This window comes from Ictidomys tridecemlineatus, chromosome 11 (assembly GCF_052094955.1).
Source record: "Ictidomys tridecemlineatus isolate mIctTri1 chromosome 11, mIctTri1.hap1, whole genome shotgun sequence".
NCBI classification, from domain to species: Eukaryota; Metazoa; Chordata; class Mammalia; order Rodentia; family Sciuridae; genus Ictidomys; species Ictidomys tridecemlineatus.
In genome coordinates this window covers 34,352,399-34,369,792 of record NC_135487.1, presented here as the reverse complement: position 1 = coordinate 34,369,792, position 17,394 = coordinate 34,352,399, and the positions used below count along the sequence as shown (strand labels likewise).

The 17,394-nt window shown below is 42.8% G+C and overlaps 1 protein-coding gene across 5 annotated transcripts in view; it reads left to right on the top strand.

The window, feature by feature from the left end:
* The first annotated feature begins 253 nt into the window (after positions 1–253).
* The window catches only part of Mknk1 (MAPK interacting serine/threonine kinase 1), a 43,402-nt gene continuing 26,261 nt past the window's right edge, over positions 254–17,394 (top strand). The window contains exons 1-3 of one of the 5 annotated variants that reach the window (XM_078026206.1): positions 254–876; positions 9,982–10,128; positions 17,171–17,277. In XM_078026206.1, the coding sequence (XP_077882332.1) occupies positions 17,262–17,277 (16 nt within the window). In that variant the 5' untranslated portion in view covers positions 254–876; positions 9,982–10,128; positions 17,171–17,261. Of the gene's footprint in view, positions 877–3,293; positions 3,512–3,801; positions 3,822–9,981; positions 10,129–17,170; positions 17,278–17,394 lie in introns of those variants that run through there. The other 4 variants (XM_078026202.1, XM_078026204.1, XM_078026203.1 and 1 more) reach the window with 4 other exon arrangements.

Sequence of the window (17,394 nt, the reverse complement as noted above, 5' to 3'; positions counted from 1 at the left end):
CATTGCTCACCAGACCTTCACTACAAGCTGAGTCAGGCAGGGAAGGGATGTTTACTTCCATCTTACAAAGAAGGAAACACTGAGCGTCAGAACCTGAATTAAATCCAAGTAAACACTGTCCTCTCATGGCACCTGCAGCCTAGGGAAGTGTCGTGACAAGGTTGGTTGCGGCATTAGTCCTTTTACAGTTGTTTTTCTATAAGAAACAAACTTTTAAAAATTTTGTTTTTAAAAAATATGCTTTAGTTGTAGATGAACACAATACCTTTATTATTTTTTAATGTGGTGCTGAGGATCAAACCCAGTGCCTCACATGTACTAGACAAGTGTTCTACCACTAAGCCACAACCCCAGCTCCCTTGTTTTTTTTGTTTGTTTGTTTTTTACTAATGGAGGTAATGTTTTACTCAAACAGAAGTGAAATTCTAGGCATCCATAGTTTTAAAGAAATTTTACAGAATTAGCCCGTTTTAGAAAAGACTAGCAGCATTTATTCATATATAAAAATCATTTAAAGTTCCTTTCAGGCATGCAGAAGAGTTCAGTAAAAACTGATTAAACCTGCGTCTGCCAGGTCTCACCCCTCCAGGCCCTTCAGTGGCTTCCGGATGTTAAAACTAGGAAAAGAAAGCGCGGAACTCAGCTAAGCCCCACCCCTAAGCCAGAACTCTCCCTGCCCTTTGCATGTCACGCATGCGCAGATACTCAGGTCGCGCCCCGCTTTGTGGCCATTAGGGCGCAAGCGCAGCACCGCCCCCTCACGCCCCTCTCTGCTTGGGGCCCTCCCCCCGGGTCTAGCACCGCCTCTTCCGCGTTCTCGGCAGAGAGACCTGCAGGTGGGGGTGCGCGCCACCGCTCCCGCTGTGGTCAGCTAAGGTAAAAGCGAGACAGCAGATGTCCCTCTGAGCAACACGGGGCGGGGGTCTGGAGTGAGTCGGTGTTCCTGGGAGGGAGGAGGCAGTCAGGGCCTCAGAGCGGCTAGAGGTCACGACCCGATTCTTCTGCTAAAGGACAGGCGAAGGGGACGCTCTTTTAGGACGGTTTTCAGGGCTCATTTAAGACCTGTCGGGGCTGCGTCTATGCCAAGACCAAGGCTCAGTTTGTGTCCCAGTCAGGGCTCAGCCTGTGCCTAGGGTCTGTCGGGGTTTAGGTTGTGACAGGTCGGATCACTGTCGGTGTCTGAGGTTTAGAGCTCTACCTGTGACCGGTATTAGCCTCAGTCCTAATCAGGGAACAGAACAGGGCAAGCTTATTGCAGGGCTCAGGGCTCAGGCAGTCCAACATCATGAATAGTTTTTCATATGAGGAATTTATGAACTGTGCTTACTACATTGTTTGAAATTTAACTGTTTTCATTTATTTCATAATACAATATTTAAAGCCTTGCCATCTGCAGGTGATTGTCCAATGGGGAGTGGTCATAGCGTCAGGCCCAGTCTCTTTCCTTAGAGAACTTCCAGGCTACCTGTAGGACACTCAGTGGAAGATCAGAGGCCTTTTGCAGATGACAGAAATGAAGTGTTGTTGAAAGTGCTTGGCTTTGGGATCAGGCAGCCCTGGGTTCAAATTTCACCTTTGCCACTTCCTAGATGTGTGTCCTTGGGCAAGTCATTTCCCTTCTCAGAGCTTGTTTCTTTTCTCTAAAATGGGCATAATAAGGCCACTGTGAAGATTGAATAGGGTTATATGTAAGTCATCTAGTATACCACCTGTCATGCAATGGGTACTGAATATGTGATTCCTGTAAACTGGGCCGTTTTGGTCTGGAGTACTCTAGAGGGGCTCTGAAAGAAGAGTTGATAAGGCCTGAGCCTTGAAGCCTCAGTGGGATTTACAGGTGTAACTGACCTTGTGGCATGGGGAGGGAACTAATACTTATTGACTGCTGCCCATGTGGGCAGTTGGTATATAGTGTCTCACTGGATCCTCAGCCATCAGCCAGGTGCCTTCAGCTGGCTATCCTTAGCTTCAGCCCCTCTAAAGAGAGATAGGCTGGGAGTAATGTGAAGAAGAGACCCAGAGTTTTTATATGGAACCGAGCCAGCTGGAGGATTTGGTACCCTCTCTCTACCTTTCACCCTTCAATCTTCCCACCTCAGCTTTACTCTTCTGTATTGCAGAGAAGTAGCTGGGATCTTGACTTTGGGAGTCTTGTTACTCTAGTGCAGATTTTGATGGTTGGGGGGCTCATCAACTCATATTGCATGAAGACAAACGATGGGAGAGAGAAGCTTCTCTAACAGGAGCTGTTGGATTGCAGCACATGCTTAGAAAGTGTGTGGCCTCCTATTATGTGGTTCCATAATAATTCAGTAATATAGTTCCTTTTGCATCTTCTTCATGTGTGCCCATATGATCTCCCTGAGACACTGTTCTGATTGTATTGTATCTCTGCTCAGAAACCTTTGTGGACTTCACTGCCACAAAGGCCCAGAGATGGGAAAAGACTTAATAGGGATTACATATGAAATACTGTATAGTTTAGACTCTTCAGCCTCGTACACAAGACCCCATAATCTGTTCCCAACCTCTTTTATGCCCTGTTTCTCTTTGTTTCACCCTTTGCCCCAGTCAAAATAAACTATCTCTGTTCTTCAAACACTCTTTGCATATTCCTGCTCCAGCCTTTGCTTGCATTCCCTGCTTCTTCTCATCTTTCAAGACCAATATTTCAGGGCTGGGGATGTGGCTCAAGCGGTAGCGCGCTCGCCTAGCATGCGTGCGGCCCGGGTTCGATCCTCAGCAGCACCACATACCAACAAAGATGTTGTGTCCGCCGAGAACTAAGAAAAAATAAATAAATGTTAAAAAAAAAAAAAAAAAAAAAAAAAAAAAAGACCAATATTTCATGTGATCTCCTTAGTGAAGCATCTTATCCTCCTGCGGGATTAGTTGCTCCCCTTCCTGACTTCTGTAGCAGAGGCTGAATTTCTGACTGAGTTCTCATCACAGTCTGCCTTTGGTATGTCACCCCATACAGACAAGGGACTGTCTCTTTCATTCCTCCTCTGCCTGGTTCAGGGCTGGCACACAGTAGGCATCTGCAATGTTGTGGTTAAGTGAGTCAGTGACATTTCCTATTTACTCGCTTTGGTCTTTGTTTTATGAGCTTTCAGGTTCAGAAGAGGACTTTGTTTTCCTTCTCTTTGTGGCTAAGGAGGGCCCTAGTTTAGATTAATGATGTCCTAGTTACAGGCATCAAAGGCCTGAAAGTGCAGGGATTCTGCATGAGCCACTGCTGTTGTTTTTTCTGGCTCTTGTCTTGCTTTTGCTGTGAGTTTTGTTGGGAGGGAGGTCATACTCTGTTCAGAGACCCACAGGGTTGCTGCTATAGTTCATGCAGGGGAAAGCTCACAGGTGGCTGACTAATCAGTTGCTCTGCCCTTGGCCTTGGTAAACAGCATTCTATCCCATCTGGGGACCAGCAACTACAAATTCCATTTTTCCTTGCCAACAGCCTCAGCATATGGAACCAAAGATTCTTTGTTGATCACAGAAAAATATACATCAGGTAGGAGGAGCTTGGGAACCATCTGGTTCTACCACTTTCATTTTACAGATGGGAAAAGACCCAGAAATGGGGAAAGACTTAAGAAATTACATTACATAAGAAATCAGTCATGGGGTAGAGATAATTGTAGAAGTGAAATGTCCTTTTTTTTTCTTTCCAATTTACTACATTGAGATTTTTAAAAATAATTTTAATGTTTATTTATTTTAGTTTTTTGAGATAAAGTTTCTATATGTTACCCAGGCTGGCCTTGAATTCCTGAATTCAAGTGATCTTCCTGCCTCAGCCTCTTGAGTAGCTGGTATTACAGGTATGTACTACCACACTCAGCACTACATTATTATTATAATATCTATGTTTATTGAGTGCTGTGTGCTGACAATGTTTTTAGTACTTTAAACTATTTTGTAGACTAGGAAACTGAGGCAGATTGAAATCACTCAGATCTGTTTTCTGATCCCACGGATCTGATGTTTAGTGTGGTTTTAATGGCAGTCATCTCCTACCCAGTGGAGTGGAACAGTTCTCCAAAGAACTTGCTCCCAAATCTGCCTTCCTGTGGGAGTAAAAGACATCCTCCCAACAGTGGCTCCATGCATGCTGAAAAATATAACAAGAGGAGTCCTGAGTATGTTGGAAGAATGAAAAAAGGGCCAGACTTGGTAGCACCTGCCTGTCATCCCATCTTTAGGAGGCTGAAGTAGGAGGATCTAAGTTCAGGGCTAGCCTGGACAACTTATCAAGATCCTAGCTCAAAACAAACAAAAAAGGCGATGCAGATGTAGCTCAATGGTAGAGCACTTCTCTAGCATGTGTAAGGTCCTGGGTTCAATTCCCAGTACCACGGGGGTGGGGAAATGGAGAAAGGAATAAAGTAAATCCACATGAGTATTAGTGGATCTTAGTTTAGGCATAGGAATAAATGTCAATGTATAGTATTGAGGCACATGGTAAATACTCAATAAATGAATAAATTTTTAAAATTGCCTGTTTACTTAGTTAGGCAGTAATTATTTTGGGAAAAAATTCAGTCCTGGATTTTTGTATAAAGAATCCCAGTCTTGGGCGGAGAGATCCAATTCAGCAAGAACATATTGTGCTCTTGCCATGTACAAGCCCCTGCTGTTGAGAAATATACACAGAGGACAACAACACATTTCCTGCCCTCTTGTAAGTAATTGTCTTCTCCAAGCTTTCTCCCTGCAGTGTCATTGGGAAGATAGATAAGTACATAAATAACTGAAAGCAGACTGACTGTGGTAAATGTAGTAAGGAATGTAAACAAAGTGGGAGTTTGAGAGAAGGAAAAATCAATCCCATTTTGACCAGAGGATTCCTGAAGGTGGGGAATTTATGCTGGGTGGGAGAAGGAGCAGCTTGAAGGATGGTCTAGAGGCAGAGATGCCCAGCGTGTGTGTAAGTGTGCCAGGGGAAAGAAGGAGAGCTGGTGAGGAGGGGAAATAATGGTGGATTGTGGACAAATGTAGGGAGGCGTGGAAAGAACACTAATATTTATCAGGTGTCTGCTTTGTGGTTTGCAATGTGCCACATGCTTTACACACTATAATTTATTTAATCCTCACAATCCCTGCAATATCCCCCAATTTAAAGATGAAAAAACCAGACCTCAGAAAGATTAAAGTGATTTTCCCAAGGTCAGGTAGCTAGTAAGTGGCATAGCTTGGTTCAGACCTACGAGGGTTAGATTCAAAGGCTGACAATTTTTCCCTCTTGCTGCAGGGTTCTAGGTGCCATGACTGGGGCTGTCTGGAGCAAAGAACCCAGAATAGGGACATCAGTGAGGGGCCTTAAATTGTGAGCCACAGTTTGGAAGGTGCTTGGTCTAGGTTTGCTTGATTGGGTTAATATGTGAGCATTTTGGCAGCTCCTGCAATACCATAAGTCAGTGCACTATTGTCCTTAACTAGTAGAATCTTAAAATGAGTTTAGAGAGGCTATGAGTACCCTTGTAATTCAGGCAAGGGTTCTGATGTGCAATTGGCAGTTTGTTCCAGAAATCTTCTGGGGAAGCAACGCATATGACACATTGTATTGCATCATTTCCTCACATTTCAACAAGAATCTGTAATGGAGGAAAGAGAAATAGGAAATAAGAAACTGGCATTCAAGCCCTGATCTGCTTATCCTCATCTGAGTCCTTAGTCTCAATTTCTTTCTCTGTAACAGGGGAGATTGGGTTTCACTTCTGAGGCCTTGACTCCTGCTAACTGTCATGTATTGCTTTGCCCTTCCTGACTTGGAGCAGATTAAGGGACCTGAATTCAGAGATCTTAAGGTTCAAGATCCAGCCTCTCTTCCTGTAGGAAGACAATAAGTAAGGTGTAGACTCTAGAGTTGGACTGCCTGGATTTGTGTCCTGCCTCTGTCACTGTGTAGCTGTATGACTTCAGCAAGTTATTTAACCTTGCCTAGTCTGTTTCTTCATCTGTAAAATGGGGGAGGGATATGAATGCTACCTGGCATGTGGTAGGTACTGAATGAATGTTAGCTTTAATTATAATAATTCAAATTATATTAATGTCAGTTTTAGCACTGTTTTTATAGACAATATATTCATTTCTCCTACCATTTCACTCTGATGTCACTGCCTTCACTCTTTCCATTGCCCTATTAGTGAAACTTGGAAACGTTGGATTATTCTGTCACAGGGTTACAAATCATGACACCAGAATAAGTGCCTGTAGGAAAAGAGTCAATAAAAGTGTGGCTTGCTGTGTGCAATCTGGAGGCTGAGGCAAAAGTTTTGCCAGTTTCCATCCTTGACCACTTAGTGAGAGCCTGTCTCAAAATAAAAAAATTAAAAGGACTGGAATATAGCTCAGTTGTAAAGCACCCACGGTTCAATCCCCAATACTGAAAAAAAAGTCAGTGGCTTATTAGAAAATCTCACCTGACTTGAGTTTTCTCCCATGTCTCTCCACAGTAAACAGGACCAGATGGCATATTTGTTTCCTTTTGCACAGCTTTTAGCAAAAGTGTTAAGCAAGACTCCTCCAGTTCACTTGCCAAAAATAATGCAGTATCTCTGGAAAAATTGTGCCTAATCTGGTTCTTTTATCCAGGTTAAACCCCCCTGGTCTTATCTTAAGCTAGTTCTTATTATTTCCTTTTCCATGAATATGGAAAAGTTTCTTCTTATTATAAAGGGAAGAGGAGATCAAGATTTTTCTCATGAGAACCTTTTCTGTACTTAAACCTAGAATCCAGTTAGGCCTCATCATCTCTTCTCCAGGCTAAACAGCCTGGGCTGCTTTCACCGAACCCGTAAAACCTATTTTCCATCGCTTGGATCACATTGGTTATGCTTCTTTTCTTTCTCTTTGGTTTTTCTACTTCTTGGCAGTGACCCAGACTGTGCTAGTCTGCTAATAAGAGTCTAAAACAGTTTAACGGGAGAAAACTTCAGAAGTTTGATTCATTCATTAACATTTATTAAGTGTTTGCCCCATGCCAGGCTTCCAGTAGGTATAGGGAACCCTGAGCTGACTCGGACATAATCTCCTCCCTGTCCTTAGCTCAGTCTAGGGGAAGATGTGTAATAAAGCTTTTTAAGTACTGTAATTGAATTATGTACAACGGCGGGAGGCTGGAAATTGTTTAGGGTAATAAGAAACAGCCCCTTTGGCTGGACTGCAGGTGGAGGAAGGGAGAGGAAAGCAGAATACAGGAGGGCTGGTCTGGGCAACACTGGGGAAACCGCAGTGGAGCTCCTGTATTCCAGAGACAGTGGCACCCTTAGAGGTTTTGAAACAAGGATGAAAATACCTTAAGCCTTAGCCTTTTCTGTGCCACACTGATGTTTTCTGTCTTAAAAGTAATGTGATGTCCCTTGTTTGTATACTTTGGGGGTTTGGGCTCTAAAACTCCCATAGCAAGTCTAGTTCTTGCGCTCTGGCGAAAGTCCATTTTCAGTACAACAGGAAGTTCATGAAGGATGGAGAGAGCACTGGGTGCCCAGCTAGGCACAGCCTATTTAAGACCCAGCTACAGGCCAGTCTGTGTGTGTTTGGTCTGAATTTCCCCAGACCAAAAGGAAGAGATGCAGGAATGAAGAAAGGTTTCAGGGCTCGCCTAGATATTTGGTGAGCATGCTAAGAGGGGTTAAGCACCCTGCAAGTCAAAAGTTCTTGCTAAGGAGGAAAAGTGGCCCAACAGAATTAGGAATGGTAGTAGAGGAATTCTAAGGGCTAACTGGGCCCTTAGAATCTTCACCATGTGTCTGAAAACAACCAATGTCTGTCTCTCTGGCTTTGTGCTTGGCTATCGCTTTGTTCTCTCCTACTGCCCGGTGTGGCTTACAGAGTGGCAGGGTTGCTTCCCAGAGCCACAGTTGATCTGGAGAAGCCTTATTACAAGCTAGAATCAACCAATGCCAGGCATTGGTGCCATGAGCTTAATATACACAAACTGGCTTAATTCTCACAACAGGTATATTATTGCTTCTATTTTATAGATGATGACATTGAAGTCAAAAGCAGTTAATTATGTCCCAGAAAAAAAATTATGTCCAAGACTACTTTGGTAGTAGATTATAGGGCCAGAATTAGCATCCCAGACCTCATACTCGAAAGCCCATGTGTGTTCTACTTCCACAGCCCCAGGGTGGCTCCAAATGGCAGAATAATACAAAGTTCATAAAGGAGTTCTGAGTTTCATTTTTGTTTCTTTTCTACTGTAGGCCTGTTGTTAGCACATTATGGCCCATAGTCCGCAGCTGGCTTGCCCCCTGTTTTTGTATGAACTTTCAGCTAAGGATGTTTTTTACATTTTTTAATGGCTGGGGGTAATAAGTCAATATTTGTGACACAAGGAAAGTATATGAAATTCAAAGTTCAGTATTGATAAGTTTTATTAGCATATGGCTACAGTCATTTATTTACATTCAATATATAATGCTTTTCCTCTTTGAAGATAAGATTGAGCAATTGCTAAAAAGACCGCATGATACAAAGCATAAAATATTTACTGTATCCCCTTGCAGAAAAAAATTGCCAACTCCTAAGAAAGGCAACGAGAAGGGACCGAATGGCAAGACTAAAAGCAAAGAGTTAGAAGTTCAAAGGTGTACAAGGCCTTCACTGGAAGTGTGGGGGTGGCAACAAGAGAGAGAATAACCCATTTCATTTGGTCTAAGAGGTTTGGGAATAAAAAGCACAATAGGCAGGACTACCCAATGTGTTAATGGCTCTAAGGGACAATACAGAGATATTTTGAGGATGACATAGTTTATTCAGATTCATTGAGCCCTTTGGTGCCAGATACTGTGTTAAATGCTGGAAATACAGAGGTAAAAAAATAACCCCTGCCTTTGAGGAACTTATAGCCCCTTGGGAAGGCCACACATGCTTGTGTATAGCCAGCTGTGTTGTAATGGAATTCTGTATTGTCCATGAAATGCTGGGTGAATTAGAAACAAGGTAAAGGTGCTTCTGCAACTTACAGGGATGCTTTCTGGAACTGTCCTGGGCCTTGAAAGATGAGTAGGAGTTATTTTTCAAGAAGCTGAATATAAGAGTCAGGGAAAGCCTGACAGTGTTAGCATTTGGAGTTTATGCAGATGGAGAAGAAAGAGATACTGGAAATGACATAAAAGTTCTGTGGCTGGGTAACTGGCAGAATGATGTAATTTGACAGAGCAGAAAGAAATCAGGAGGAAGGAAGCCGTGGGTAGGGGTTAAGGACACATCCAACTGGGGACATGTAGTTCAAGGTAAAATGATGAAACACTTCCAGCTTCAAATTAGAAAGCCTTTAAAAAGTTTTTGGCAGTAAGGCCTAGAATTCAGATTTTAAACTGCATTTTCAGAGCTTTTTCCCAGGAAAGGGGGAAGTAAATATTTATTTAATAGAGAGAAGTTGACAAAACAACTCAACATGATAGCTAGAGCCATGGGATTAAAAATAGCAGTGGACATACAGAAAATTTAAGTCATTACATTGGAAACTAGCAAAAATTACACACTTGGCACAAAACCTTGTTTCCATTTGAGTCGCCTGCATCTGCTTTATCTTCTGGTGCTGTTACTTCTTATCTATGAGACTTGAGCCAGGCCACTAGGAGATGAAGACAGAGTTCACTTGTCTCTAAAAGATAGGCAGCACAGAAGTGTCAGCTTTTACCTTCTGCATAAGACTTCTCAAAGTGGACAGAGGGGTCCATTTCTGTCATTCTGGCCCAGTTACATCTTTGGGGACCTAGAATTCTACAGTAGAAACAAAAAATGAAAAATTTTACCCAAAGTCCCATTAAATCTTCCAGTGCTTAGTGTCAGCATTTTCAGATATTCACCTGTTGACTTTTAGAGCTTGGAGATGTCTGTGACTGCCATGTGCCTGTCTACTTCCTGGGGTAACTAGCAGGACTGGGGGACACATGGGTAGATCTCTGTCTTCTCTGGGCCTCTTAGAGAAGTCAGCGTTTTGATAATCCTTTCTACTTCTGCTTAAAGATTTTTGTGCCAGATAAGATGAAGCAGGCGGAGAACTGAAGGTCAGCTCTGTGCAGAAGCCAGTGAACCCATCCAACAGCAGCATTGTTTCCTTTGGAATTTCACGTTCACTGAAGACCACTGCTCAAAAGTTGGGAAAACCCATAGGTAAGATTGTGTGGAGGGTTGGGGTTGTGGCTGGGTGGTAGAGTGCTCACCTAGCACGTGTGAGGCACTAGGTTCGATCCTCAGCATCACATAAAATAAATAAAAAATAAAGGTTTGTGTCCAACTCCAGCTAAAAAATTTATTTAAAAGGAGATTGGGTGGACATTTCACTTATCCTTTGAAATGTCAAATATCAGCATTGAAATTATCTGATATTTCTAGAGGAAGAGGTGGGCCTGAGATCAGCTAAGCAGTTGATGGTTTTCAGTATTTAGTTGGGCAGCTGGACTTAGCCAAGCAGCCTGGCATGTCTAAGACAGGTGCTTAGTAAGGAGGAGCACATTTCCTCAGAATAACAGAGGTTCATAAAGAAAACCATGCAGTAAATAAAACATATTTATTACTTTTAAGTACAACAGAAAAACAAGTACATCATAGCAAACCAGAATCAAATACAGCAGAAATATAAAATGTGAAATTCTTGTACTCAGCCAATCTCATTCCCAGGGGACCATTGCTAATAATTCTGTTGTATCTCTTCTGTTTGTTTTTAAACTAATGTATGACACATAAGATGACATTTTGAAATGTTCTGTGTTCTACTCTGACCTGAGGTTTTGTGATACCTGGAAGGTTATAAAGCATGTCTTATTTATAGATGTGCCAGATGAGAGTTGAGTGAAATGGTTTTAGCCTGGTCTCTGAGTTTCCATCGTCCTTGCAACTTTGTGTCACACATCTATATCTGAAGTTTCTCGGTGATACCACTGTCTCCCCCTGCTCCCCATCCCCAGGCTGTGTTCTCCCCTTCTCTGATAGCAATATTCTTCTTATGGTTACCTCATTTTGGTTAAAAAGCATATATTCATAAACATGTGAGGACTCCCTCTGTGCCTGACTGCATATTAGGTAGTAAGGATAGAGAGGAATTATACACTGTCCCCTTCTTCAAGGAGACTAGTAGCCTTTGCTCCTCTACTGTGTTCAGTCGTTTGGCAGGACACAGACTAGTTCTGCCTCTGTGGTTTTCTTCTGCCAACTGAAACATGCTTTGCCTTTCTCTTAGCTTCTATCCCTGCTATCCCTGCCCCAGCTATAGGACTTTTTGGCCTTCTTCTGTGTGGTTGTAGTAGCCTCACTCAGTCTCCTGTCTGTCCCCAGCCTGCAATTTGTTCTACACGTCACTGCCAGTGTGATAGCCCTAGGCACATCCTCCATGGTCCCTAGTCCCTCCTCATTGCCTAGAACAGTAGTTCACAAATGTGCTATGCAGAAATGCTTCTAGGGAATCTGCAAAGTCAGGAGGATTTTCATGATAGTGCTAAATAAGATGCTATTTAATGTTGCAGAGTGACAGGAAGCTGTGAGTGCCTTAGCATTAGGCAATGACACTGAACTGTGCTAGTGGCCAATGTATTCTTCACTGCTATACACTCACAGTTTTTTTTAAAGTGCCATTTTCATGTAAGACTGTCCTTGATGGCTGGATGTTATGATTCATGCCTGTAATCCTAACTGAGGAGGCTGAGGCAGGAGGATCACAAGTTTGAGGTCAACCTGGGCAACTTAATGAGACTGTCTCAAAAAGTGGGGAGTAGGGGATGGGGATGTAGCTCAGTGGTAAAGTACACTGTGTTAAATTCCCAGTACCCATAGGATTGTTTCAACTGCAGGCTGAAGGAGCTGCTATTTTTCGTTTTCATGTAAAAGGATAATTGTTGATTGTTGAGGGTAGAAAAAAGACAGGGACCAGGTATTGAAGGGTCTTTAGGCCATATTTATGAGCTTGGTGATCTATAGCAGCCTATGTTTTTATCTACTTCTCACACAAGTCCAGTTCTGCTTCATTTCCCCACTTCCATGTACTTCTTGACACTCCTTCTGGCACAAAATGCAGTGTGGCTCTGAAGACTGCTAGGATCCCAAAATCAGAACAGAAGGAGAAGATGGGCATTAATCTAGACCTTTGACCTCTGGAAATCTCAATACCCCAGCCCTGATTAGGCTTGTTGTGGCTTGCCACCCAGACCCTGGGCAGACCTCATGCTGGATTTACCACAACTGAGTGAGATCCCGAAGTGTGCATGAGGCTGTCTAGCCTTCCTGGGCAAAAGGAGTAACACTTTAGCTCCACGGAATCTCACTTAACAGATGGTCTTTTGACTGAGCTGATTTTACCTGTGGCTCCTTGCACTAATCATGTTAAATTGATTGGCTTCTGCTTAAATGTGCCCTTTCCTTGGCTCCTACAAAGTAATGATGCCATTAGAAACCACATCAGCCAACCACCAGGTCAGTTAGGAGAATAGTGTGGGCTTGCACCTAATATCCAGACTGCCATGAAATATTGTGGTCGGACTTTGGTTTGTAGCTTATATTCCATATATGACAGAATACAAATATAAAGTTATCTCAGAGCACGACTTTCTTTTTTCTTTCTTTCTTTCTTTTTTTTTTTTGATACCAGGGATTTAACCCAAGGGCACTTTACCACTGAGTCATATCCCCACTCCTTTTTATACTTGGGACAGGGTTTCACTAAATTGCTTAGTATCTCACTAAGTTGCTGAGGCTGGTTTCGTACTTGCGATTCTGTTGCCTCAGCCTCATTGGTTGCTGGGATTACAGATATGTGCCACCACACCCAACTAGATTAGCATTTAGACTAATAAAGAGGATGTGGTAATAAAGCCTTGTATTTATGTAAACTAAAGCAGTGCTGCCCAATTTTGTGTGTGTGTGTGTGTGGTGCTAGAGATTTCACCCAGGGCCTTATGCATGCAAGGCAAGCACTCTACCATCTGAGCTATATCCCCAGCACCCCCAGCTTTTTGACATCAGAGCACCTGGGAGAAAATGGTAGTGTTTGGCTGCATGAACTGTGAGCCCAGGGACTAGAGGCCTGATGAGGGATAAGTGTCTTATTCATAGCACATCAGTAGGGAAGCTCTGGGCCAAGGTTTATAAACAACAGCATCCTCATTGATGGCTGACTTTCACTGGCTACCCCTCCTGCCTTTCAGTGTTAAGGGCAGACCTCATGTTAAAGTACAGTATAATGGTTGAAAGCTTGACTTCTGAGCCAGACTGTCTAATCTTAAGTCCCAGCTCTGTAACGTGGGCAAATGTGACCAAGGGCAAACCATCCTATCTCTTTGTATCTCAGTTTCTTCATCTGCAAAATGTGGGCAATAATTAGCTTGCCCTATAAAGTTATGAAGATTAAATGAGTGAGTGTATATAGTATAGAGTCTGTAGTATGTTCCTCATTTCACAATTAGACATTGCCTGGCCTGTGGTGACTGTGTACACTGTAAGTCCTACTGATGATAGAGTGCACTGTAACTACTGCTGCCATTTCAAAGTAGTAAATGATCTGGGTCAGTCTCCCCAGCCTGTGTGTTGCCTCTTCCTCTGTCTCACATGGCTTAGCCGTGGCCTCCTCTCTGAGAGTGTCTGTTCCATATCCTTTAATTCCTTAGTTTCATTTATTGTTTGTTTGTTTTCTGTTTTGGGTTTTGGTGCTGGGGATTGAATCCAGAGCCTCATACAAGCTAGGCAAGTGCTCTACCACTAAGCCACAGCTCCAGCCCTCAGTTTCCTTCCACTGTTTCAGCTTGCCATTTGTTTGGGCCCTCAGCTGACTGATGCCTGAGGAGGTAGCCAAGCTCGTGGTTATACTCTTCAGCTTGCTCTCTCCACTCTACCTTCTCTAGAAGGCCCTATAGCTAAAGAAAATGCTCAGGCAGATTGGGACCTTGAAAGAGCTTGAGTGGGTGGGTGGAGAGCAGGAGTTGTTTGCAGACGCATGTTAGTCGAACCTGACCAGTTTGTTATCACCCACTTAGATGTGACAGCTGGTGAATTCTGTATAGGCTTTGTGAGAGTATGGAGTGCAGAGCTGGTGGCTTGGGGGAAAGTACTTGGCTCATCAGGCTTTATAGAGAAATGACCCAGTTGTTTCAGAAGGTGGGCCTTAAGGTGACCTGCTAGGGAGAGAACTTGTTGCTATGTGCCTCATTCCCACCCCCATGGGACTCCCTGTCACTCTAGGAGTTCCCTGGGCCATTACCTGGGCAGATGCCAGTTTAAGTCTTAGATCTGTATCCTTAATACCTGCTGTACTTCCAGTATAATCAGTATTTGTTGGCTAACACATTTCACAAATGAAATACATAATGTATTTATGCATATAAAAACATGCATCCCCGTTTTAACAGAGAAAGCAAGATAAACATGCCTAGGAATGGAAACATTGATTCTTATTGATGATGCTGAGACTGCTTATGATCTGATCTTTCATCACTCCACCTGTATGTGTCATGCTTCAGCTGGCCTGAACGATGCACAGTGGCCCTAACCGTCCATGGCGCCTCTCCTGCAGACCTTAGGGTGCTTTTCCTCAGTCTGAGACACTCTGTCTCAGCCCTACCCTGGGCAGTTCCCACTTACCCTTCAGGTGCCAGCTTAGCTGTCTCATCTTTCAGTTGTCCAGCTAGTCAGATTCCTCTTTTCTGCTCTGCACACCTGGAACTTCCCTGTCACAGCACTTGTCCTACCATATTGAAATTGTTATATGTGTTACTGCTACCAGAGTAGGTAGTATGTTCCTCATGTTCTCACTGTCTAGTACTGAAGGATCAGTAGGTGCCCAGGAAATACGGCATTGGTTGAGTGAATAATTACCGTGCTTTGTCTGGTTTCTTATTTGATCCTCACAATAGCCTTAGGGCATGGGCAGCCCACCCATTATTCTTACCCATTTTGTTCTCTGACTCTCCGAGAAGCTGAACTACTGGCCAGAGTTCAGGCAGGAGTGGGAGCGACAGACAGCTCTCAGGTTCCAATGTTCAGGGCATTTCTTTGTCTGTTTTTTATAAAGTAACTCCTTTAAAAAGTAGTATTTAGGGGCTGGGGATGTGGCTCAAGCAGTAGCGTGCTCGCCTGGCATGCGTGCGGCCCGGGTTCGATCCTCAGCACCACATACAAACAAAGATGTGTGTCCGCCGAAAACTAAAAAATAAATATTTAAAAATAAATAAATAAATAAATAATAAAAAGTAGTATTTAAAAAAATAAAAGCAGTTTTTATGTTTTCTTGTGATATCAGGGATCTAACCCAGAACCTCAAGCACACTAAGTGAATACTCTGTTACTGAACTTTACTGCCAGCCTCTTCATTTGTTGCTTTTCATAATTATAAAATTAATATATTTATCAAACCAATAGTTTTTCATCATTGAATGATGAATTTCAATACAGAGAAATCTAGCTGCAATTTTAAAAACCATAGATTCTAAATTCCAATATGTATTAGAGAAAAATCATTATGTATTTCACTAAGAAATAAAACTTGATTTAAAAAATAATAGCGTAGGCGCTGGGGTTGTGGCTCAGTGGTAGAGCGCTTGCCTAGCATGTGCTATGCACTGGGTTCAATCCTCAGCACCACATAAATGGAAAATAAAGATATTGTGTCTATCTAAAACTTAAGAATAAATATTAAAAAATAATAGCATAAAAATTAAAAAATTAATTGCATAAAATTTATAGAATACTGAAAAATATGAATAAGAAGAAAATAAAAATCACCCCATCACACAGAGTAACTATCACAGATTAGAAATGGCCTGGACTTGAAGGGGCAGCATTGAGTTTGAATCTCAGAGAAACCATTACCTGGATGTTCGGCATCAGTAGGTTACTTAGCCTACCAGCTGTCTACTCTGAGCCTATTTCCTTACCAGAAATACAGTAAAATATTTATTTTGAGGGATTATTGTAAGAATGAGACAGATAAAAAATTCCCAGCACAGTGCCTGGTGCATAATCATACCCTTTAAATGTAGTAGAAGTTAACTGTTTTGTGTATTTCTATCAAGATTTTGAATTCTGTTGTGTGTTCATATGTATGTATACATACTTATGCATGCACATATGTTTTTTGAAGCACATTTATATATTTAATTATATCATTGGGTCTTTATAGCAACCGTGTGAGGTGGACAAGGCAGGAGTATTTTTAAATCTATTCTACAGATGAGGAAATTGAGACTCTAAGAGGCAAAGCCACTTGGCCTAGGTGCTGTCTGGTAATATGTGAATCAGGACTTCTACCTTGGTCTCTTGATCCCAGCAGTGTGCTGCTTCTCCTGTTCCACCTCTACCTCCCCCAATTACACATATGTGGGCCTCTGAGCCTGCCCAAGAGGAAGGCAAGGACTGGGAGCCTCCAGACCAGCTGGATTCTGTCTGAAAATTGAAGAGGGCTCATTTCCTCCTCTAACATAACAAATTGGTCTTTTGCTAGAAAGCTAAGAACATTTTGTGTCATAGGGGAACTGTGTCAGGGAACTGATTAGAGTACCGACCTGAATTCATAGGCCAGAATAGCCTTCCTCTGCCACCTTTCTGTCAGAGTATGCACTCTATGTGACACACACTGCACTGACAGTATGTGCATCTTTTCATGTCATTTCCATTTCAGTGTGCAGTTTCCAGGGGCTGATATGTGTCTGACACTGTGCCATGCCTTAGAGACGGGTACACAGGGGACAATTGTGGCTTTAGAAGCACTGGAGTACTAAAGGCCTAGTGAAATCAGCACCCAACCACAGCCTCTTGCAGTGGGGCTGGCGCACTCACTACTAGTTCTGTGCAGTGATACCGCCCAGTGTTTGCCTAGTGCCTGTCTGTGTTTGCACAAACCTTAACTCATCTGGAGTTATCAGGGAGCTGAAGGGGCAAACACTTTTGAGCTAGTTTGATGGTTAAGAATTCCTAGGCCAAGGGCAACATTAAGGCCAAGGTACAGCTTGACTGTGGGACCTTCCACCTGTGGAAGCATTTAGTGATTGCAAGTGTACTGAATTAAGGTCCCACAGACAGACAAATTAAAGAGTGGTCCACTTCCAGATGGGGAACTAGCAACCCCTTGATGAGAGCACAACACCTCTCCCCAACCCCCACCTCTCATCGTGAAAACAGGGAAGTTAAGCATGTTTCTTTTTCTTCACCATCTTCTTACATTTTTTCTCCCTAGTTTCAAAAACAACTCTCCTTCAACAAGTTGTGTTTGCAAGGAAAGTCTTAACCATTTGTTCCTTCTGGCATACCCTCTTCCGTTGAGATCCATGCAGAATAAACCAGGTACTCCATCTTTGTGTGTGAAGCCATAAAATCTAATATTGAGTGTGCAGCGATGCCCAGAGGTATGCTGCTTCCCAAGAGGCTTGCAGCCTGCTGTGGTAAAGAGCAAGTATAAAT